The sequence below is a fragment of the Mirounga leonina genome, unplaced genomic scaffold (genome assembly GCF_011800145.1).
Source record: "Mirounga leonina isolate KUSES-001 unplaced genomic scaffold, KU_Mleo_1.0 Mir_114, whole genome shotgun sequence".
Taxonomy (NCBI): Eukaryota; Metazoa; Chordata; class Mammalia; order Carnivora; family Phocidae; genus Mirounga; species Mirounga leonina.
In genome coordinates, this window is record NW_023270265.1 from 21039401 (window position 1) to 21062505 (window position 23105).

The 23105-nt window shown below is 45.6% G+C and overlaps 2 protein-coding genes across 2 annotated transcripts in view; one reads left to right on the forward strand and one right to left on the reverse strand.

Moving 5' to 3' along the window:
• RBP4 (retinol binding protein 4) overlaps positions 1 to 184 on the reverse strand; it is a 6924-nt gene extending 6740 nt beyond the window's left edge. Inside the window, exon 1 of the mRNA XM_035025285.1 lies at positions 68 to 184. The gene's annotated coding sequence lies outside the window, so the exon portion shown is untranslated. The remainder of the gene's footprint in view (positions 1 to 67) is intronic.
• An 8786-nt stretch (positions 185 to 8970) lies between these two features.
• Positions 8971 to 23105, forward strand: part of PDE6C (phosphodiesterase 6C) — a 48484-nt gene continuing 34349 nt past the window's right edge. Inside the window, exons 1-7 of the mRNA XM_035025297.1 lie at positions 8971 to 9405; positions 15658 to 15810; positions 15911 to 16000; positions 16921 to 17061; positions 18289 to 18363; positions 19297 to 19361; positions 19459 to 19525. Coding sequence (XP_034881188.1) covers positions 8971 to 9405; positions 15658 to 15810; positions 15911 to 16000; positions 16921 to 17061; positions 18289 to 18363; positions 19297 to 19361; positions 19459 to 19525 — 1026 coding nt within the window. The remainder of the gene's footprint in view (positions 9406 to 15657; positions 15811 to 15910; positions 16001 to 16920; positions 17062 to 18288; positions 18364 to 19296; positions 19362 to 19458; positions 19526 to 23105) is intronic.

Genomic DNA, 23105 nt, shown 5'->3' on the forward strand with positions numbered 1-23105 from the left:
CGCGGCCCCCGGCCCTGCCCGCCCGCCGCCCCGGCCCCCGGCCCCCCGCCGCCCTGCCGCCGCTCACCGCCCGGAGCTGCGCGCAAGCCTGGCCGCGGCGTCGGGCGCGCGGGGAGCCAGGGGAGCGAGCGAGCCGCTGGGGCCGGCCGGCCGCTTTATAGCCGGGGCGGGAGGGGGTCGCGCTTTCGTAACGGCGGGGGTGAAAGACCGAGGGGAGGCGCCGGGCCGGCCGGCCAGCACTTGCATAACGCGCCCTGACTCACCGCCGCCCGGGCGCAGGGAGGGTCCGCTTGGGCGGGAGCCGCACGTCCAGGGCCGCCGCGGCCGAGCCCAGCTCCCCACGGCGCCGAGCCGCGGGAACAAGCCCTGGCCTGGTCCCCGGCACTCGTGCCAGCGGCCGCCAGCTGCAGCCTGGGGTGGCCTCGGGGCGGGGGGGCGGCTGCTCTGGCCGGAGGCGCGAGTCGGCCTGGCGGGAGGACCGCGCCCTCGCAGAGAGAGGACGCGCGACGCTGGCCGGTGCCTTAGTCCCGCGCCCCGGCCCTGCCAGGTTGGCCTCTCTGCCCTCGAGGGCCAGTTGTGCGGGGCGGGGCGGGGGGGGGGGGATATTTCGGCCAAGTAGTTTTTCATTTTATAAAGGATTTATTTTACTCTCTTTCAGGAGAGTTGTGGTACCTTCTGGGTCAATATTTGTTCTTTAGTTTCAACATCTTTAGAAGCATTAAAACCCTCCCTGTTAAATATTCTCCAGAAATGAACCCTGGTCAGGGCAGGAAATAACTTTAGCAACCTTGGTGGTCGCCTGTGGACTCTGTGGCACTTCGCTCAAACCACTTGGAAGCGCCTCTATCAATTGTTTATAACGCAATGTGTTTGCAAAGCCACAGTGGAGTTTTGTTTTCCAAACAGCTAAGGTGCGTTCACCTGAGGAGCGGACAAGAGTGGGGAGGTGAACAAAATTCTGTAGTCAATGGTCAGTTGAGTCAAAACGCTGTGACGAGTTATGTTATTTTGCTTACGTGATGGAACAATTTGCTGACCATGTCATTCAGAGTTACAGTTGCTCTAATTGATCAGAGAAGTCACAAGATGCAGCTTTTGACTGAATGACAATCAGTAATTTGGCAAAGAAATAGGCACCTTCCTATAACTCTTTGGACATCTACCTGCCTGGTTCTCTGCTTCCACTTGCCACCTTTCCCTCTGTTCCTGCTTCCCAGTTGAGTCTTTAGGGGGTCTCCGGAGTGCCAAGGATGACGCATTTAACTCCTTCCTGCCCCAGAGCTAGGATAGCCCTGTTTCTGGCCTACCAGCTAACTGGTGAGGCCAGTTTTATCCCAGGATGTGTAATCCCAAATAGCTCCTATAAGAGCTGCTCCTGCAGGGACCATGTGTGGGGATGCACAGTGGTAGCGTCCATGCACCCTAGGTGGGAAATGACCATAGGGCATCTTTCTCCTGTCCAGTGCTTGCATCCCCTCCTCGACATTCCAGAGTCCAGAAGGTCTTCCAGCTTTTCCAACACGTCCAGTGATGGACGGAGAGCTCCTGGCTGAGCCTAATTGCCTTTGGACAGTTATTGCTGCCAGAAAAGTTCTCCCAATAGCCCCCTCCCTTTCATCTATTTCTTCTAGAACGTATTCTGGTGGTCCTTGCACATGCTACATAAATGTTGACTGAATGGAGGGACTTTCAGTGCATCATTATGTTGATTGTTTTTGCAACAACATGTTTTTTCCTTTATGTGTTAGATGCCTAAGACAGGCTGCAACTGTTTCTCCTTCTCTCTCTCTCTTTTTTTAAAAAGATTTTATTTATTTATTTGACACAGAGATCACAAGTAGGCAGACAGGCAGGCAGAGGGAGAGAGAGAAGCAGACTCCCCGATGAACAGGGAGCCCAATGTGGGACTTGATCCCAGGATGCTGGGATCATGACCTGGGCTGAAGGCAGACACTTAACGACTGAGCCACCCAGGTGCCCCTCTCCTTCTCTCTTTAATGATAAATCGTGAACCTTGGTGTCCCAGATACCAGCAAAGAAAAAGTTTATTTTGGCATTCTCTCTCGAATTTCTTCAGGATTACAAATAGGTGAATGCAGGTCAACTGATGTTTTTAACTTCAGTGCTTTGAAATTTTTCCTCATAAAATAATTTTTCGAATATGCATGTATATATGTAATATAAACAGGAAAAAAATGTTCAGTGATTACCTCCATGTGATAGAATTAAGGACATTTGATTTGTACTTTTTGTAATTTCCAAATTTTCCTACAGTGTAACTGTTTAATCAGAAAACAAAACAAATATTCTCGTTGCAAACATTTTTCTCTTTCTAGCAATGAGATTGTTTTAAATGGCATCTTAATGGATGTAATTGTAATTGTATATAATATACACAAAAGTTCATTTTCTGACATATTTCATGAACAGACCGTGATTCATTCATCTTGTTATCTGTCCCTCCTCCAAACTTTTCCATGAGATTTATTGAGACTTACTAGTGCTCAACTAATAGATATTGACTTATTTTGTCTTACTGAAATTCATCACATTAGGTAAACTTCCAAAAATATTTATTTAAAAAGATTTGGTCAGAGGTCATTGTTTCTAAAATATAATTTCTCGGGGGGCGCCTGGGTGGTTCAGTTGGTTATGCATCTGCCTTCAGCTCAGGTCATGATCCCGGGGTCCTGGGATCGAGCCCCACGTTTGGCTCCCTGTTTCTCTCTCTCTCTCTGGCTCTCCCTCTGCTCATGCTGTCTCTCTTGCTCACTGTCTCTCAAATGAATAAATAAAATATCTTTAAAAATAGGTAATTTCTCAGGATTTAGCACTTGGGGCAGAGGTGGCTAGCTAGTCTTCCACCAAAAAGTCTGCATTCCTCTTCCATGGTGTAGAGTGGTTGGGAAGAGATTTTTCTGCCAGAGGGCACCTCCTCACTTCCTGTAGCTCTCTAAAGCCCCATGCCTAAGTCTGGTGGATGGAATGTGGACAGAAGTGCTGTGTGTCACTCCCAGGCAGGACTTGCAAAAGCTGCCTGTCCCTCTTCTCTCATCTGCCAGCTGGTGGAGCCTCCATCAACCTGGGACCCCACCAGTGACTAACTTTCTGTGAATGAAAAATAAACTTCCATTGGATTAAGCTGCTGCGTTTTTGAGGGGGCCACCTGTAACAGAAGCTGGTGCAGCCTGAACGAACTCAGCAACAAGCGAGTCACTGGCTCCTGGGAAATAGGGAAAGATGTGTTACCCTCATTGAAAGAAGGGCTAAGGCAAGAACTTTATGTCCTTGCCCTCATAAAAATGAAGCATTTCAAACCAGCTCCATTTTGTGCAAACTAGACATTTACATCCACATCCTGACAGAGAGGCCAAGGAAAATGAAAAACAAGGAAATGGGGTAGCATTTATCTTCTGACTACATTTAAAAATGCCAAAATAAATGGTGGGAAAATGAAAAGATTATTTGGCCAGCTTTTTCAGGTACAAAGAGTCAAACTAATTTTTTCAATAAGGTTTCTTTCAGTGATCACAAAGCCACCAGTCAGTGTCCTTAATTTAGGGGAAAATCACATGGATCCCACCGAGTTATTTCTGAGACACCGGGTCACACCCAACAATTAGGCGTGCGCAGAGATTCCTGTGAGCAGATGTGCAAGGTGAAAGAGCCCATTTGCACTTGACTGCTGGGATGTGCCTGAAATCCCTAACTTTAGGGGGTGCCTTTTGGTGATGAGTAATGGTAGGAACGAGAATCTGGCTAAAGTGGAGCCGAAGAGTGAATTCAGTATAATGATCTGGAGTGCACTCGGTTAATCCAGGACATTGTTAGGTTTGGTTGGTGCTTCAACCTCAGGTTCATGTGGTTGGGTTATAAGCATTGCTTTCTGTAGAAATGGTTAACTGCCGTGGACAATGTTAGCAATGATAGAACTTTAGGCGTTACATGTGTTTATTAGTAGACTATTGAAAAATGTAAATTTGTTAAGCAGAAAGTTTAAGGAAATGAAACCATTCTTTGGTACATCTGTAGGCTTTTAAAAAAAGATTTCTTTGAGAGAAAGAGAGAGAGAGAGAGAGCGTGCAGGGGGAAGGGGGAGAGGGAGAGGGAGAGAGAAACCCAAGCAGACTCCGTGCTGAGCATAGAGCCCAGAGCCTAGAGCCCGACGCAGGGCTCAATCTCATGACCCTGAGATCATGACCTGAGCTGAAACCAAGAGTGGGACACCCAACTGACTGTGCCCCCCAGGCGCCCCTCTGTAGGCTTTTAAAAAGAGTTCCTGGAATTTTTAGATTTTTTTTAAATTGGTGTTTAATAACATTTTCTGATATATATATTTTTTCTGATATATATATTAAATTCTTAAAGGAAATGTCTTTGTATATTCTCCTAGAGCAGCTAGTATGATGTCTTGTGCACCTCATGGGTACCCTTTTTAATCTAATCCTATTTAAACCGGCAGTTTTGGGGGTAGGTCGCTATCACTTACTAGCTGTGTGATCTTGAGCTAGTTACTTAATTTCTCCGTGCTTCAATTTCTCACCTGTAAAATACAAACAATAAGAGTACCTACCTCATTGGGTTACTGTAAGAATTAAATGAGATAATATATGTAAGGGTCTTAGAAGAGTACCTGGCACAGATTATATATTATAATGTTAGCTATTCTTATGGTCATTTTTTATTATCAATACCTATGGCTTATATTTCTAAAAATATTCTGAGTTTTCACATTGACCTGGTTATTGTTTCAGAGATGTTTTATCTAAATAAATGATAATCAATGTCTGTAAAATCTTAGAAATGCTGACATAAAAATTAAACAGTGAAGTTCAACAAAGTCAACACATATTGTGTAGTATCAGATATTCATTCTAAGTGGTCTGTTTGAAAATTTAAAAATATATATATTGTTCTTTTCTTACACTTGTTTTTTTCAGTGCCCCGGACTGACAAGCCAGTAAGAGACACAAAGATCTTGTGAGCTCACTCTTGTGAGCCAGAGACTCTGCAAGGACCAGCCCCCAGGAGGAAGGTCAGTGGAGACAAGGGGACTCAGTCAAAGACAAGAGAAGGAGAGAGAGATTTGTGTGCGTGCAACAAGGCAGACTTCCAATATTTCCCTTTAAAAACGATCTCTGTCTTTATAAAATGTCATGCCGTAGGCAAAGTAGTCACCAGCGATCCCTCTGTCTTGCTTGCTTTTTCTAACTGATCAATTGCCTACTTCTGTCAATTGTTGCCTAGAACTGGATCTCACATTTGTCCCTTCCTTTTTCGTTCCCAAGCAACCTCACCCATAGCCTATGAAAATAACCTTTAAAACCTTTGTTTATGAATGCATGAATTTATTACATAAATTATATATGTTCATTGTAGATACTTGAAAAAAAACAGATAAGCAAAAAAGAAGATTAGTGTGTTGAATCCCATCACTTTGGAATAATCACTGTTACCATGTATGTACATACACCTTCATGTATGTGTATGTATGTGGAATCGTATTGCAAAACTATCTTACAATTTATTGCGTATCATAAATATTTCTTCATATAAGTAAATAGACCTTAACAGTAGGATTATTAATAAATGTAGTTTTCTATTCTGTGGATATAATGCTATTTATTTACTCAACCTCCTATTGTTGAAAATCTAGGTTATGTCTAATCTTTCACTTTTATAGTTGTACTTTTGATGAACACCCTGGTAACCGCATTAATCACATACAGTCTTATATTTCTGCAAGATAAATTCATAAAAGCAGAATTTCAGGGTCAAAGCCTATACACATTTTTAGGGTATTTGATAATGAACCAAATGCAATATAGCCTCTTAATCTTATCCCTATGTCCAGTATTTCTTGTCTCCAATTCATCCTTCTAAGCACTACCAGATTAAGTTTGTAGGAAAGGACCCTTATAATGTTTTCTTCCTGCCCCCAAAACTTTCCAGGGTCCAGCCTCAGCCTAGCTTCTGAGGCTCCTGTAATCTGAGCCCAACTCGCCTTTTCAGATTCATCTCTCACTCTTCCCCCTGTTACTCTACACCCCATGTTATTGCTTCTGCTGTTCCTACCACCTGGAACACACTCGATTCCCAACCCCCCATCTCTACCCATTCTAGATATGATCCCTTTTCTGAACTCTCATACCCCTGGGTATAGACCTCACTTCTGGCATTTATCATATTCTGTACCTCGCTCCATGGCTCTTTATGTATTGCTCCCATCTCCCTTCTCCACCACAAGTGCTTGTGAAACCGGAACCAAGACTTACTCATCCCCTGCAACCCCGGAGGACAAGTGTCACAGTCAGGATTGACTCTGTTGTACTGCGGTAATAGACAACCCTCATCTCTGAGAGGCTAAAAACAAGAAGTTTCTTTCTCCCTCATGCTACATGTCCATCTCAAGTCAGCAGGGGGCTCTGTTCCAGGACATCCTCACTCCGAATCTGAAGACCCCTCCATCTGGAACTGATGTGGCAGCGGGGAGAATGGAGAGCCCAGGTTCTTATGCTGGCAATGAATCGTTCTTACCTGGAAGAGACATTTATCACCACAACCCAGAGGCAAAGATCGTCACATGATCTTACTGGGGGAGGAGAGCAGAAAAGAAGGATCTTCCCATATAACTAGGAGGAGAAGAGAATCAGATGAGGGGGAACATGAAGTCTCTACCACAGAAGCTAATATGGCAGCTTGTTTATAATGGACAATCAATAGGCATGTGTTCAAAGAATGAGCAAATCACGAATCTAGAAATAGTTATAAAAACAAAAGAATGGTGACAATAGTAGGCTATATTTCATTTTTATATTAATTTTCATTTCTATAAGTAGAGGAATGTTAACATCTGTGGTTATTTTGTTTTTCCTATTAAGTAGATATCTGCATATGGAACACAGATACGTGTTTTTTCTCTCTCTGTGTACGAGGAAAGCATGGGATTGGGGAATTGTGGGCACACAACATACTTTTGGTAGAACTTGCAGCTGTGCCGTGGTCACACAAAATAACTGAGTAGAAAGTGTCCCAAACTGTGTTAGAATGTGATGGTCCCCTGGGAGGGGTGACTGGGCTTCTTCCTCTTAGGAGATAAATCAACTCCTTCCTCTTAGGAGATAAATCTCTGCATTATTCTAGTTATAACGAGATGCTAATAGGACGTTATGCAGTTAATAGTACTCTGAAGAGGACCCTCTTGAGACTACACTGAGTGTGACAGAGGAAGGCACAAGAAAAGATATGTGTTTGGCAGGGCTCTTGAGGTGGTAAGTGAACTCAGCTGTAAGAAGCCACATAACTTAACAAATGCCAGTTTGAGTTCAGTTCCCCTGGGAAAACCATGTTTTTTTTTAAAGATTTTATTTATTTATTCATGAGAGAGAGAGAGAGAGAAGCAGAGGGAGAAGCAGACTCCCAAGGAGCAGGGAGCCCGATGTGGGACTCGATCCCAGGACCCTGGGATCATGACCTGAGCCGAAGGCAGACACTTAACCATCTGAGCCACCCAGGTGCCCGGGAAAACCATGTTCTGACCAAGAACCTCTCGTTTGCTGACCTAGAACCTACGACCTCAGCAGATGTCTTTTTCTTTTCCAATAAGACTATTATCACTCTATCAAGATAAGTTTAGCAAAGTAAATGAAACCCACAGCATTGCTGTCTTTGAAGTGGACTTAAATGTGGGTCTAAGACTAACTTTTAGAGTCCCTGTAATGTGTGTGTTCATTCAGGAGAATCTGCCACAAAGTTTGCAGTTTTATTGAAATGCTAGAAGATCTTGACAAAGTTTGAAATCAGCATTTAAATATTCAAGGAAATTGGTTCATGAAATGTGCTGTGTGACCTATTAGTTGTATAATAGTGTTTAAATATTTGGGAAAGTGTGCTTAATCGATGTAAAAGCTTAATAAACTAAACATTAAACACAACTAAGTAGCGGTAAGTGTTTTTCCACGCCTAACCCCCCCGAGACGTTAGAGATCCTAGCAACAGACAAGACAGATTTTAGCCACTAGATTTAACAGACTGTATCTTGGAGCAAAAATGCACGGGGCTGGCCATTACTATTCAAAACAAAATCCAAACTAATACGAGTGACAGGAAGACCCAGTTAGCAAGTGCATGGGCTACCTTTTATAATGATGTCTTTTGACAAGGATTATTGTTTACATTGTGGCTTCATTAGGCTTGGATCATGGGCAAATGTTTTGCCATGTTCACCTTTCTAGAACAAGATTAAGGTTTGTTCCTTTAAAACACTCCCGGGGTCAAGCTTTTAAATGAGGGGAATTGAGAGGCGAAGGTTTTAGAAAAAGTAGGCCAGGCAACTTGGATGATCATAGGACTTTTAAGAGAAGGAAAGATTAATATTCCATTTTATGTTGCATTGATGCTAAACCCTTCCATCTCCCCCAAATGCTAATTAAAGTTGCTATATAAATAAGCAGACACTTCCAAGGTCTAATAGTTTCACTTCATATAGCTATCATGAAAAAAATGAGTCAGTGTGATTTTAATGTCCTATCATTAATGGATACATCGATGATTCTCCTTGCTGTGGACAGCAGCCCATGTCCAATGATTTTTCTGGAATAGTCACCTTGACTTGCCGCTTGCCTGGCTGATCTAAGATGTTCTGAGGATTCTCTGAGGACTTATGAGCTAAGAATGCTTAGGGACGGCATGTCCTGAAGAACTCTTTAATCCTGTGCTCCCTGAATCCTACTCTCAGCCAAACCTTCTGTCACAGCCCAAGAGTGACTGGCAGTTTGGGTTATTATTTTTTTTTTTTTTGAAAGCTCTGCTAAGCAACTATTCTGCTCCATCTTTGGGGGATCCTGTGAGGTGCCATGTAGGGTTTTCTCAGTGACTTTGACCAGGATGTAGTTCCTTCTGGGCCCTCCATCCGAGGTGGTGCTCTGAGGGTCTCACTTTCTGAACCAGAACAGCAGAGCAAGCCGCACCATGGGTGAGATCAGCCAAGAGGCGGTGGTGAAGTACCTGGAGGACCACCCTCAGTTTGCCAAGGAGTACTTCGCCAAGAGGCTGGGGGAAGCCCCGGGGCCCAGTGGGCCGCTGTCGCCGGCCGAGGAGGGGGCCACGGGCGCCGAGCTGCTGCTGGCCATGCACGAGGAGGCGGCCAGCGCCGAGCCCACGGTGCACCGGGCCCTGCAGAAGGTGGCCTGGCTGCTGCAGGCTGACCGCTGCAGCCTCTTTGCCTGCCGGGCCCGCAATGGCACGCCCGAGGTGGCCTCCTGGCTGCTCGACATCACCCCCACCTCCAGGTTTGAGGACAGTCTGGTGGTACCCGACAAAGAAGTTGTGTTTCCGTTGGACATCGGGATAGTGGGTTGGGTTGCTCACACGAAGAAAGCCGTTAACGTCCCAGATGTACAGAAGGTAGGTGGCTTGATGACAGTGAGGCCGACCGGATGTCTTGGCAGGGTCGTGGAAGCGCCGGTGGGGAGAGCTGGGAGCCAGGGGCCAGGCTGCGGCATTGGTGTGGCTATAACCTGAGGAGTAGGAACAGCGGGAAGAGGATCCCCTAGGCCGAGGGTTGCCCGATTTAGCAAATAAAAATATAAGATGCTCAGTTCAAGTTGGATTTGAGATAAACAATGAGTACGTTTTTAGTGGGTGTCCCTTATAACGTTTGGCATCTTATCGGGCAGACTTAGCTGGGCCGGGTGCATCCCACACCTGCTCCTTACATATCCTCCCTGCTCTGGGAACTTTCCTTCTGAACAGCATGGCAAAGCGGCCCACACTGGTGAGATCAGCAAGATGCCTGATGCTGAGACTTGTGAGCTGCTCCCCACACCTCTCACTCACAGCCCTTATTTTTGTTTGTTTTGGGTTTGTTTTGTTTTGTTTTGTTTTTTCACTCACAACCCTTTGAGGTCACTCAGTTCTCTGGGACGGCCTGGCTCATAAATGGATTCTTTCACTTACAGACCAAATGTGCAGAAAGAACAAATAATACCATTTGAAAGTTCAGATGTTCACATTTGGATTGTGAAAAATGTAAATTTGGCTGATAAGTGCAATCGACCATCCTAACCCCCCATAAGTCAGCTCTAGCGAGAGTCAACTCCAATCACGCAGTATGCTCCTGAGATGAACAGCATACCGAGCAAACACAAGGTGTTGTTATGCGCTTTTAAAAACAACAAAAAAAATCACTCTTCTTACCACCACAATGCTTGTTCGTTAAAAAAAAAATTAAAAAATACAAATAAACAAGGAGGAAATGTAAATCACTCATAATTGCTCCGCTCATCAGTAACCACAGGTACCAGCCTGGGGTTTCTCCCGCTTTTTTTCTACACGCCTGTCCTGCGACTATGATTTTGCTGTTAACTGAAGGGGAGCAGTGGCTTATGATGGAACGGGGTTGATGGGGAGTGTCCCCGAAATGCTTCCCACTTCTGTGCTGAGGTTTACTGGCCGCTTGTGGACGGGGGCAGCTGGTGGCAGGAGGCTAATCCCCTACGTGCCTCCTGAAGCTGATTACAGGACGAGGGCCGCACGGATCCAGAAGGCACAGAAGTTGTCAAACATTAGCAACCCTCTGCAAACAAGCCCAGCACAACCCTCCCGTGCAAGGGTTGCTATCCGCCACCACAGAGTCCTCAGTCCCTTTCTGATCCCTGCCTTCAGGGAGCTCAAGCTCGTTTCAGGGAGCTTCTGACGCTGACTGTCACAGCTCCCGTGACTAGACGGATGTGTCCCCTTTAGGCAAAATTCTCCAGACTCCAATTAGGACGTTAGGCCTGCACACCCTGAGATTTTTCTCACGGGAGTATGCTTCTTGCCAGTCCCCAACTGAGGACATCTGCAAAATTACTAGGACTTCAAACTTAAGAAAGGGACATGCAAGTTTTTTTCTGAAAAAAAAAAAAATTGTTTAAAGAGATGGGTAAACTGGTTTCTGTTGTAATGCATTATCAATAAGCCCAGTTGGCATTTTGAGAAGAGAGTGATAGCAGAGGCGGCTGGAAAGAGTGGGTGGCCTTGCTGTGTTGCTGTCCATGGTGAGCGTCACTGCGTGGACAGGGCAGTAAATGGAGGTGGGCGGGGGAGGGCCTGTTTTCCCCTTGTCTTTTTTCCTAAGGACTCCTGGCTCTTCTGGGCAGGACAGAGAAGTAGAAGTTGAAGACAGACACCCTCCTCAGCTCAGAGGAGAGACAGGGCCTCATTTGCTTTCCATTTCTACTGCTTCTAAGCATTTTTCTCTTAGGAAGAAAGGAGTGGTGCTTTTCAACTCCAAAGGTACATTAAAATCGAATCTGGAGTTTCAAAAAAAAATACCGTCCAAGACTCAATAGACCAATACACCAGACTTTCAGGGGTTGGGATGCAGGCAATAGTATTTTTAAAAAGCTCCCCAGGTGATTCTAAAATGCAGTCAATATTGAAAAACACTGGTGTGTTGGGTGAGCAGATGCAGGAGGAAAAACTGGATTTCAGAGCAACCAGGGGATCCTCAGTGGCAGGGGCTCTGGAAGTCTTGAGCGGACTCTTCCCTTGGGCAGACAGGAAGCTGAGGTCACAGGGGCTGCATCTATCCTAGAGTCCATGGTATGGTCAGTGAGTGAGAAGGGCTGGACTAGAGGGGGTGTCCTCACTCTGTGTCCAGCACTCTTTCCACCCTCCACCTACCCCCACTTCCCTGCAATTTGCCAGACTTGAATCGCTATGGTAAAATCTGCAAAAAGAAAGAAGATGGAAACCAATGTTTGAATGACATTTCTAATTCTCAACTTCTCATTGTATTTGACAATTTCTAAGGCATTTTCACATTCTTAATCTCATTTGATTCTGGCAAAGACCCTGTGAGGAAGGAGGGAGCATATTTTTATGTCCATCCTGTATGTGGAAGAATCTTGTCAAGGTCAATCAGGCAGGATGTGGCAGGTCTGGGACCATAACTTGGGTCTTCTGAGGCCTCCCTCTTTTACCACGCTACTGACCACACGTGGCTTCTCCCTGGTTGGCAATGTGGGCACAGGTGAGGGAAGGAGTTCTCAGACCTAGACAAAGAGGTAGAGCCGGATGGCCCCGACCTTGGGGGTCCATGAAGGTGATAGCCGGGAAGCTAAGGTGTAGGGCGAGACCTCTGGCGTCAGAGAGACCTCGGCGCAGATGCGGGTTTGAGACTAGCTAGGTAACTGTGTGACAGATTGCATTTCTGCACCTGAGACGTGGAGGCAAACCAATATACAGATTAAATGAACATAAAGTGCCTGACTCCTAGTAGGTGCTCAATAAATGACAACTATTATTATATTTATGCCAAGGGGCGTTTGGGGGCTGGGTGTAGGAAGCCAAAAAAAGGGTTGCTGATTATCGCCTCTTTTTAAAACAGGTTAAAGACAGGGAAACTTTTAATAACAGGAAACGGAGAGATATCCTCCTCAGGTTATTTCTTTTTCTATTGGGAAAACTGATTAACTCTATGGGTGGTTCTCATTCTGACTGTGGCTTAAAAGAAAGCCATGGGAGAAATCCTAAGTTTTCAATAATTAACAGAGTGCCTCTAACTCCTGTTCCTCTCTCCTCTCTCTTCCTTCCCTTCTCTCTTTCTGACTCCTGGTCTCAAGGGATAATGGCACTTAATCAGAGTTTAACAACGCTGAGATCAGATGAGGGGCCCAGTCCATCTGCTGCTGTACACAGTGTTCCCCAGATGCCTTCCATGGCTTCTTCGAAGGTCTACCCAGGGGAGTTTGTGAATCCGAGAACTATAGGAATTACTCAAGCAAACTTCACTAGGGATTGTTCGAGCTAGTGAAGCAGAAAGCCTCACCTCACCTGCCCTGTCATCTGACGGATGGTTTTATGTAGGGCTTTCAAATATAATAAGCAGCAAGCATTACATTTTGAAATGTATGTCATTTTCTCAAAACAGCCAAATGAACTTAGGAATATTTCCTTGTGTTTAGAATCTAGAATAAAAGAGCATAAAGCTTTGAAGCTGCGACTGAAGTGTGCTTGCCAAGAAACTAGCCCGCCTGACCATCCCATGGTGTGTGCATCTGATCTGGTATTTCGATTATTCACTTAGTGGCCAAGATTGCTGTGTAAATGAAGGTGATCGCAACCCATAATGGGTAATAGATTAGGAGGAAAACGGAATGCGAGCTGCCTTGGGCAAGCAGTGGATGAGGAGAAAGAACCTAACAAAGTCTGAAGGTGTCTTGGCCTAACAGGGAAGATGTTACCCGAGGCAGCGAGAATGGCAGATCAGGTGGTTAGGAAAGAAATGTGGCTCTTGAAGGTGGGGGTGGGGGATGGGGGGATGGCCAGAGACTGGCCCTCAGACAAACGCGTGCTTCCGGGCATAGGACGCCTACATGGGCTGAGAGCATCTAGGTTCCGCAGTGACTGGGATTGGTTATAAAAGCTAGAACTAGAAGCAGAATGGTCATTGCAAAAGAGAACTACTTCTCATCCAGGGAAGCCCAATAAACTCCCAGGAGTCTCTTCCCAGTAATCCTTGAGCACCTACCACGTGCCAGACACTTTTCTAAGTGCTCTGCCCATACTGTATTATTCTATGTGCCGGGACTCTAAACAGTCCATAATATCAGCGTTTATTTCCACAAAGGCTAAGTAGCATGGATCACGTAGCTGGTGAACTGGGGTCTGGTTTTAGCCGGGGAACTCTTGACGCCAGAACCTTCTTCAACATTAGGTGATGCAGCCTCCTAAATAAATAGTTGGTTTGTGTGGGTCCATGCTGGGAAAGGTAGAAAAGAGATCTGGGATAAGGGGCTCCATCTGACTCCCTTAGCATCTCACCACTCCTAAGGGATCCTCCACAGGAGTGATTCACCCACTAAGAGTACAGATTCCTGGGGGAGACAGATGCTACTCTATCTAGGTGGTCAGGATTCAGTGGGCCTGCTGGGAGGTCTGCAAATGTGAGTTTGTCTGCAGGTGTTTGTGAGGCACAGCCCAGGTCTGCTGCCCCAAGCTGAGCTGTGAGCTCTATTGGCCAAGGAGCCCTGCTCCCTGGGTGAGATTCTGGCCCAGAAGTAGCACTGCAGGCTCCCACATTTTTAATTTTGGAAACTGAACAGAGTCCAGCTTCCAGGGGTTCGTGCTAATCTCAGAAGCACCATCAACACAAGGAAATATAAATAATACAACCTATGAAAGGAAAACCCCATTAACTTTGGCCAGTGAGTCTCAGAATCAGGCTGAAAGTTTAGTTCCAACTGAGGGAGACTCAAGTTCAAAGATGAGAGAGTATGAACCATGGAAGGCTGTGTCTACACCCATCTAGAGCAGGCAATCCTCTAGCTTACAGCTAATAAGGACCGCTGTCCTTGACCCTCTGAAGCTCTTCCATTTAGGGACCTTGCCACACTCATCACTCCGCCCTTTCCATGGTTAGGATATTAGAATCATCTCTCACATCTACGGCATGAGGCTTGTATCTGGGAAGATCCACTTCCTCTCTCTCACAGAGAGAGAGAGAGAGAGAGAAACATGTATGAAAGATGTTAGCTTGGTAGAACATTAAAAACTGAGAAGCATTTTGTGCTGGCAAGAGAGGGTCCTCTCACACATGACCAGTGGAAGTAAGATTTCCAACCTTTTATAAAAGTAATCTGTGTAAATAAAAACTGCATACACTTGTGAATCCAGCAAAAGAGATTTCCACTTCGGGGAATCCATCACATAAAAATGAAAGCAAGAATGTTTAGTACAGCACTGTTTTCAGTGGGGAAAATTATAAGCAGACTAAGTCAGTGGAGAATGGTTGAGCAGACCATGGGGCTCCCACACTATGCAGTATTGTGCAAGAATCTAGAGGCTGAATTCACACCCATATGCACGAGTCTGGACGGAAGTCCATAAAGTATCATTATATGATGCAAATATTGTGTAAATTAAAAAATTTTATAAAAAAGAAATATTTTTGTCCAAGAGTTAGAGAAAGGCATACCGGGGCACCCGGGTGGCTCAGTCCATGAAGCGTCTTACTCTTGGTTTCGGCTCAGGTCGTGATCTCAGGGTCCTGGGATGGAGCCTAGTGTTGGGCTCCCCGCTCAGCAAGGAGTCTGCGTGCCTCTCTCTCTCTCTCTGCCCCTCCCCCTCCCTCCAATCAATCGATCAATCTCTAAAAAATAAGGGGGGAAAAAAGGAGACATACCAAGCTGTTAACACTGGTTCCCTCGAGTAAGTGAGATTAGAAGGAGTTTGAGGAGTCATTTTTTTTCCTTATGATGTACCAGTTGTTTGGTTTCACATACATTTTACTCTCGTAATTAGAAAGAAGAGCTCCATGCGCTACACCCGTAATCCCAGCTGTGTGCCGCTTCCCTGCACACCTTCTGTCCATTGTAACCCCATTTCCTCTTAGCATCTCACTTTCCTCTTGGCCGGGACATCACCTCTTTTTTCCCGGCTCTACCGCAGCCTCACCTAGATAGGCCATAGCTCAGGTGGGAGATGCTCATCCTAAAACCAGTGAGTTCAGTCTGTGCAATCGTAGGATGGGGGTGTGGGTGGGACCGCTGTGCTGGGGCCCTGGTTATCTGCCCAGACGGTTTGGACTAGAGAGAATGGTCTGTTGCCATTCCTAGACCTACATTCCATGGTTCTGTGCTGCTTTGGCAAACGTGTGAATGTGTCTTTCAGAACAGCCATTTCTCTGACTTCATGGACAAACAAACTGGGTATGTCACCAAGAACCTGCTGGCAACTCCGATCGTGATGGGCAAAGAGGTTCTTGCCGTGGTTATGGCAGTTAACAAAGTAAACGCATCTGAATTTTCCAAACAGGATGAGGAGGTAATGCTAACCTTGGGCATCCAGCCGGAGGCTCAGGAAATTTATTTGTTGTTTAATGGAAAGATCTCATACCTAATTTGTTTTTCTCTGCTTCCTGTAGGTCTTTTGCAGGTACCTCAACTTTGTTTCTGTCATCCTAAAGCTTCATCATACCAACTACCTGTACACTGTTGAATCCCGAAGAAGCCAGGTACTAGGAAGGTGACCTTCATCACTCCATGCTTTCCTGTTCTGACAAAGGGACCCAGAGGCAACAAGCCCAGACCCCTCCTATCACTCTTGGGGGTTGAAGGCACATGGAGCCGATTCTCAGACTTTAGTCCCGGCTGTCTTCTCATGGTCATAGTCATGGTCTGCCCCTGCCTCCCCCCTCTACCTCTCTGCTCCTCCATCTGCATGTACAGCTGGCTTGCCTCATCTTTATCCTGGCTAGCCGTGGTTTCTTCTGTGAGAGAATTCTAGTATCATGATCATGATATGAATTCGTCCACACAAAGCTCTTGACAGTTTCTGGTACATATCGAAGCTATTAATCTGAGGAACCAATCACTCTTCTGAAGTCTGTTGCCTCCTTGAGCCAGAGGGATAAGGAACAACATTGGTAATCAGGGTACCTCAGTCTGGGCCACTCTCTAGACGTCAGTTTCTTCATCTGTACAATGGTGGGAGAGGGGTGGGGATGAAGGGCTTCCAACATCCCCTCCTATCCAACTGTCCAGATAAGGTTACCTCTGAGTAGCTCAGGATGTGTGGAAAGAGGCATATGGCTTTCTCCCCAGGGGGGGAATGGCAGGAGCCAGGGCACCACCAATACTGGACCCTCTGCCCAGGGACTGTCTCTGCTTCCAAGGTGAGGTCACTTGCCCTTTGACATGGGGACCAATCATGGCGTACCTCTTTCAGAGACCCTCACCCTTGCACAGGTCTAATCATCCCACTCAGAGAATCTGAATAGTGTGTCAGACACGCACAAGTTCAAAAATGAAAGTGCATTGTTCAGTGATACATGTTCTTTTTACTGGAGACACCTCCTACTTTCTTTTGGCTAATGCTCTACCTCTTCACTGTGTGTTTTGTTCTCAGTGTTTTCTTTTTAATTCCTCCTTCCAGATCCTCATGTGGTCAGCCAACAAAATATTTGAAGAGCTCACAGATGTGGAGCGCCAGTTTCACAAAGCACTCTACACAGTTAGAACATATCTGAATTGTGAGCGGTACTCCATCGGACTGCTGGAAATGACCAAGGAGAAGGTCCTCGTCACTCCATACATTTTGTCTCCCCTCAAATCATCTATACAACACCCATCACATGAAATGTGATCCATTAAAACATGGCTACTATTCACACAATATATATATAATGTTCATTTCTCATCTTGTTTCATTAATTCGGTTGGAGCTCTCCTAGCTCAACATAAGTAATGAATACTATATCATTTATATTGCTTATTCTCCATGTGAATGGAAGTTATTTTTTCAGAGTAACTGTTCTAAGTGGATAAACATGGGACCAGGTGTCAGGAGAGCTGGGCTTCGATCCTGGCTCTGGGACTTGGTGGTTGAGTTTATTGGTTCGGGTGCTTTTGGCTGCAAGGAACATCAGACCCAGTAAGTAATAGCCAGACAGTTATCTCATTTAACAAGAAGTCCCAAGATCGGGCAATTCTAAGACTGGCTCATTCGGAGCTCAGTATAGTCATCAAGATCCCAGTGGCTTGCTGTTTTCCCCTAGCAAGGTCTCTGCCACCCGCAAGTTGGAGAGGTCTCCTCTTGGGGGTGGCAAGAAAGCTGTTGCAGCTCAAGGCGTGACACATAGGACAAAACTGGGAGGCGCCTCCTGCAAATGTCATTTCCATTACCTTTCATCTGAGGGGTGCTCTTCCTCAGAAGCGCCTCCACAGACTTCTCCCCATTCTCTGCTGTCCAGGACTGGCCGTGTGCCTGCCCTCCAACTAATCCCAGGCACCATATATAGGCCACTCAGGGTCTGTGCAGGCCCATCTTCCCTGAGAAAATGACTACCTGATGCCTAAATAAATTGGGATCTGTTAGAGAGGAAGAGGGGGAGAATAGACGTTGAGTAAGGCAGCCCACACTGTTGGCCACTCTGCATGACCTTGGCCACATCTCTTAATCTACTTAGATTTAGTTTAATTATCTATAAAAAGCTGCTAGCTACTGAGTCCCTTTACCTATGTGTCAAGGTAGGTGCTCTGTCTGTATTGTTCATCTAATCCTCACAACCACCCTATAGTATAAATTCTATTACTATCCCTGTTTTACAGATGAAAAAGGCTAAGTGACTTGTTCACAGTCTCAAGTTTGTAAGCAGTATTGCTGGGAATTATAGGTCTTTTTCGGCTCTAAAATTCCAGAATTCTAAATTAACATAGAATACGCAAAGCCGTGAAACTCACAGAAGATATAGTAGGTCACGGAACAGTTCGTTTAATAATATTTAAATATAATTGCTTTCAGGCATTCTACGATGAATGGCCAATCAAGCTGGGAGAAGTCGAGCCTTATAAAGGTCCGAAGACCCCCGATGGCAGAGTAGGTGCCAACATCTTCCTCAGTGATGTGTGTGCATGGCACAGGGTGCCAAGACCAGTGGATAGGAAAGAGCACTAGACAAGGAGCTTGAGGTTCAAGTCTCAGCTCTGCCCAAGCCAGCTGGGTGGCCCTTGCCTAAACTCATTGTTCCACTTCTCAGTTTCCTTTTCTGTATAGCTGGGCTTGGTGAATCAGTAATTCTCAAGAGGAAGGGACACATCAGAGCCCCCTGCCTAGCTTTTTGAGCACCCTGTGCCCAGGCCCTCCTTCAAACCTGCTAGATTGGAAACTCCAGGCAAGGGTTAGATTGGATTTACTTTCCCCTTGCCAGCAAGCTTCAGAGGGCAGGAATGAGGTCTCACCACCGTATTCCCAGCGCACAGGAAAGCGAGGGTACTGGGATGGAATGTGTCCAGGCCTCAGGTTCTTCATCTGCCCAAAGTAGTAGAGAGACTAGTTCTCAAGTCCCTCCCAGCTTTGACGAAGTAACTGCTGAATCCTGTTCCTGAGACACCTGTTCCGATCAGCCAGTGCTGGAAGGTGGGAAGTGTTCAGTGCACAGTGGGGAAGGGAACACATTGACGGAGGTTGAGAAATTACATGCTTTGTTCCACTACAGTTATCAGCCAGATATTTCTGGACAATAGAAAGGGATCAGTTAAAAGTAAAACAAGATTCCTTTGAAAGCTGTCTGGATAAATTCCACTTTTAAAATTTAGCTCCACAGGCTTGTTCATGTAGATAAATAGCCACTAGTATTTCTAGATGTATTGCAAGCTTGTAATCAGGACATGAGTAATTAGGTGGTACTTATGCAGAGCAATGTGGTTAGAAAATAAGGTACAATTAAATGAGCTTTAAAGTACCAGTTCTGCTGATGAGAAGTGTTTTCTTTGGGAAATAAGATTGTTCTCATAATCTCTTTCCTCTTAGGAAGTCATCTTTTACAAAATCATCGATTACATTTTACATGGAAAAGAAGAGATCAAAGTGATCCCGTGAGTACTGTCCTGAGGTGGCAGGAGTTGCCCTTTTGTTTTTGCCCACGTTGCATTTCTGTGTGTGGCAATGATTCTCTTTCTAATCTTCCTCAAGGACACCCCCTACAGACCACTGGACTCTTGTTAGCGGGTTGCCAACATACGTTGCCGAAAATGGATTTGTAAGTTCCTATTCAAATCTTGAATAGTATTGGATGAAACTCTTATTTGTTATGGGATGGGAACAGTTGTGAAAGTAAAATGCAGGAGGGAAGAGGGACATGCCCGCACAGGACGTGGGAGAGAGGAATCTTGGCAGTTGAAAGGAGATTAACTAGAGACTTCCAAACTCTACACGAAAATATTTAGTCAACATGAGAAAGATCCATCCGTCCCCCCAACTTCTTATTCAGCAGTCATGCAAATTTCAGATGTCCTTTGAAAGTCTGTGGCTAGGATTCGTGTTGGGTTTAATTAGATCTCAAGTATAGTTACCTTGGCCAAAACTTCCAAAGCATGAGAAATTACTGACAAAAGACAAAAATATGTAAATAGAGAACTTTGCCATGCAGAATGAGGGAGTTGATTAAGGAAGTAAAGAGTTTTGCCCTGGTCTGTGGCGGGGGTCGGGGGTTGGTGGTGTGTGTGTGTGTGTGTGTGTGTGTGTGTGTATAAAGATAGCAGGCCAGGTCTGGCGAATAGAGGTCAGGTGTGGGTAGACAAGAAACAAGAGGTCTCTGGTAGGTCCCATAGGTCTCCAGGCCAGAGAACTAGAGTCACCATAACTTCCCCACTCCTCTACCATACTCTCCTTCCTTCTCTTGGAAGATATCTCTCCCTTGTGGGCTTCTCCACCATCTGTGTCATCTCTTGGCATCAAGATTCCTCCCTGCAAGAGAGTTCAGTGCTTCCCACATTTATGTTGGCATTTTCCTATCTTCCGCTTTGCAAATCCAAGTTTCTGTAATGTATTTATAGCACTTATTTGCATATTTGGTTTTTCTTTAGTGTTGTCCTTGTATTGTTGGCAGTGTCCATTCATCCTCATTATTTAGTAAACGGGCATGTAAATTATAGTGACTAATAGAGTCACTCAAGGGTCAGAGAGAAGGGGAAACAAAACCTAGGTTAGCTCCCGTTTTCCTTTACTGGCACAAATTGGTCTCTGCTTAGTGTGAAAATTGCTGGGTTTGGAATGGTAGCAGAGTGAGGAAAATTCTGGATGTGGCTGAAGGATCTTCCTATGTCAGGGGGCTTTACTTGGGGGTTCCCAGGAGGCCTAAACCCTGGACTCACTGGTTACAGGACCAGGGGGCCTCGAACAGGTGGCATGATCCCTTTCTCTAGTGTAGAGACTTGCCAAAGGGGAAGAAAAGAGAAAGAAGAGAAAAAACAAGCTTATTTCTTTTAGGAATAAACAGCACTATGTACAAATACCATGTTTTCATGTTTGCTCCAAAAGAGTCGAAGTGTTTTTTAAACGTCCTTCTTGACTTAGTAGTAATGACCAAAACATTCCAACTCATTCCTGAGTCCACAGATACAACTTTTCAGCTTCAGTACATCACCAAATTCCTTGGCCATCGACGCCCATCCTTGGTTTCCTGGCAGACCACCTACTAGACCCGTTTGGAGCTTTTATCAAATTCGATATGGCCAAAGCGGCCATGGCCAGTGTGGGGGGATTTATACCCCGACTTTTAAATACCTATTCTCTCCTAGGGAAACAGGTTTTCCCCCCAAAATCAATTTCGACAAAGCAAAGGTGTCAAAAGCCAATTCACTGAATGGCTAATCTGCCAAGTCATCAACTTGCCATATAACCAGCTTGCCAAGGGATGGATTCCCAAAGCAGGGGAGGATTGTCCCCCAGGTTTCGGTTCTATCACAGATCACCCACATATGCTGCACCCCTGCCTTTCATATCTCAGCTCCTGCCCCAGGGCCCATCGCTGCTCCGCTGGGAGCCCAGGACTGGGGGCAAACCCTCGTAAATCTAGTTTAAGGTATTTCTCACCAAAGTGCTCATTCAGCAAATTGGCATTTCCAAAGTGGGAACTGATTTTCAGAGAGTTGAGCTTGAGCCATTTCCTAGGACTCCATAATTAGGGTGAACATACATCCCAGTTGGCCTGGCCAGCTTCCATTTACACCTGTTGTGCTCGAGTTATTAATAGTCCCCCTTTCCCCTCCTAAAGGTGTCAGACTATACAACGTACTCACAAGAGGCAGGGAGTACTAAAAACATTTTGTGTTTAGCACAGGATTTTCTCAAACTTATTGACATTTGGGGCCAGATGATTCTTTGGCGGGGGCGGGGGGGGCAGCTAGCCACACATTGTAAGGTGTTCAGCAGCATCCTGCCCTCTACCCACCAGATGCCGTACACCACCTTGGCTGGGAACCCCTAAAGAATGGTATCAAACATTTCAGCAGCCTCAGCCAGAGCAATGCATTCCCAGGGGGCCTGCATTCTGTAATATGGTGGTGCATTCTGGCCAAGAGAGCAAAAGGCAAGGCTGAAGAGCCCTGGGCGCCTTGACTCAGTCCTGCCTTGGCCAAATCCCTTGGCAAATCCTTGACCTCGGGCTAAATGCCCTGACCTCTCTGGGTTTTAATACTCACATTTGTAAAATAAGGTTACTGACCTAATTATTTAAGAGATGGGGCCTTAGAGAGTTTCTAAATGCTATTTTCTAGATAAAAATGATCTGCAATTTTAATCAAAATTATTTGGGCTCCTATAGTGTTGAAACTTTTCCTTTTAGCTTTTTAAAATGTTTCCCTCAATCATTTCCCCGGGTTAGAGAGTAAAGGCACACTTTAGGGCAAGCTGTCGCAGAAGTCCCGCAGCTGGACCTCTCTGGACTTAGGGGACACGTGCACAGAGTTCTCCTTAGACAAGTACATCCCAGCTCTGAATGGGACGCAGCAGGCACTGGTTTAATGATTTCGCAGATATTAAAAATGAGCCTGAGGCATATTTGTAGAATTGAAGGCACTAAATAAAGGATCAAGCCAAGCTGGAATCAAGAAGACATGTGAACTGAGAGAGAGAAAGACTGAGAGCAGCAAGGATTTCTGAATACGGAGATAAAAGCCTGGCCTCTAGGACCTTGACCCATCTGTAGATGTTCTCTAGAGGCCTTAAGAGTATGGATGAAGACTGACACTGTTGGTAGAAAGGTCAGAAAAGAGGACTAAGCTACATTTTGCCTCTTTAAAACACACCTGAAGGACGCTCAGCCACGAATTCATGTAGTTCATTCAGATTAGAGGAGATTAATGGACGGCACACACAATTCCTTCGATTCTTCGGCGGTATATGCAAACAAAAACTTCGAAACACTTGCACGGTTGCTTCATCAGAGTAGCCCAAACATAGCTGATGTGGCTCAACCACCGTAGGATGCGAGCACTAACGCTGGGCCGGCAGGTGTAGAAGGCTACTGCTCCCCACTCACCAGTGTTAGAGTTTCAGGGATTTTTATGAGCAAGCTGCTAAACCGTCCCCCGTGGTGGGAGAATTGGAGCCGTGAAAACTGGCAGCTTACGAATGAGGGCCTTCCCCACCCCTCACCAGGAGAGCTGGTAACACCAGTCCCCACACTCAGACTCCACTTCGAGCTTCCGCCCATGCTTTTGAACAAAGTCTCAACATCTTTGGGCTTCTATTTCCTCACCTTTAGAAGAAGCAGCTTAAGCTTAATGATTAAAGTTCCAACTTTAAAATGCTATGATTTTAAATACTAGAATTTTGGT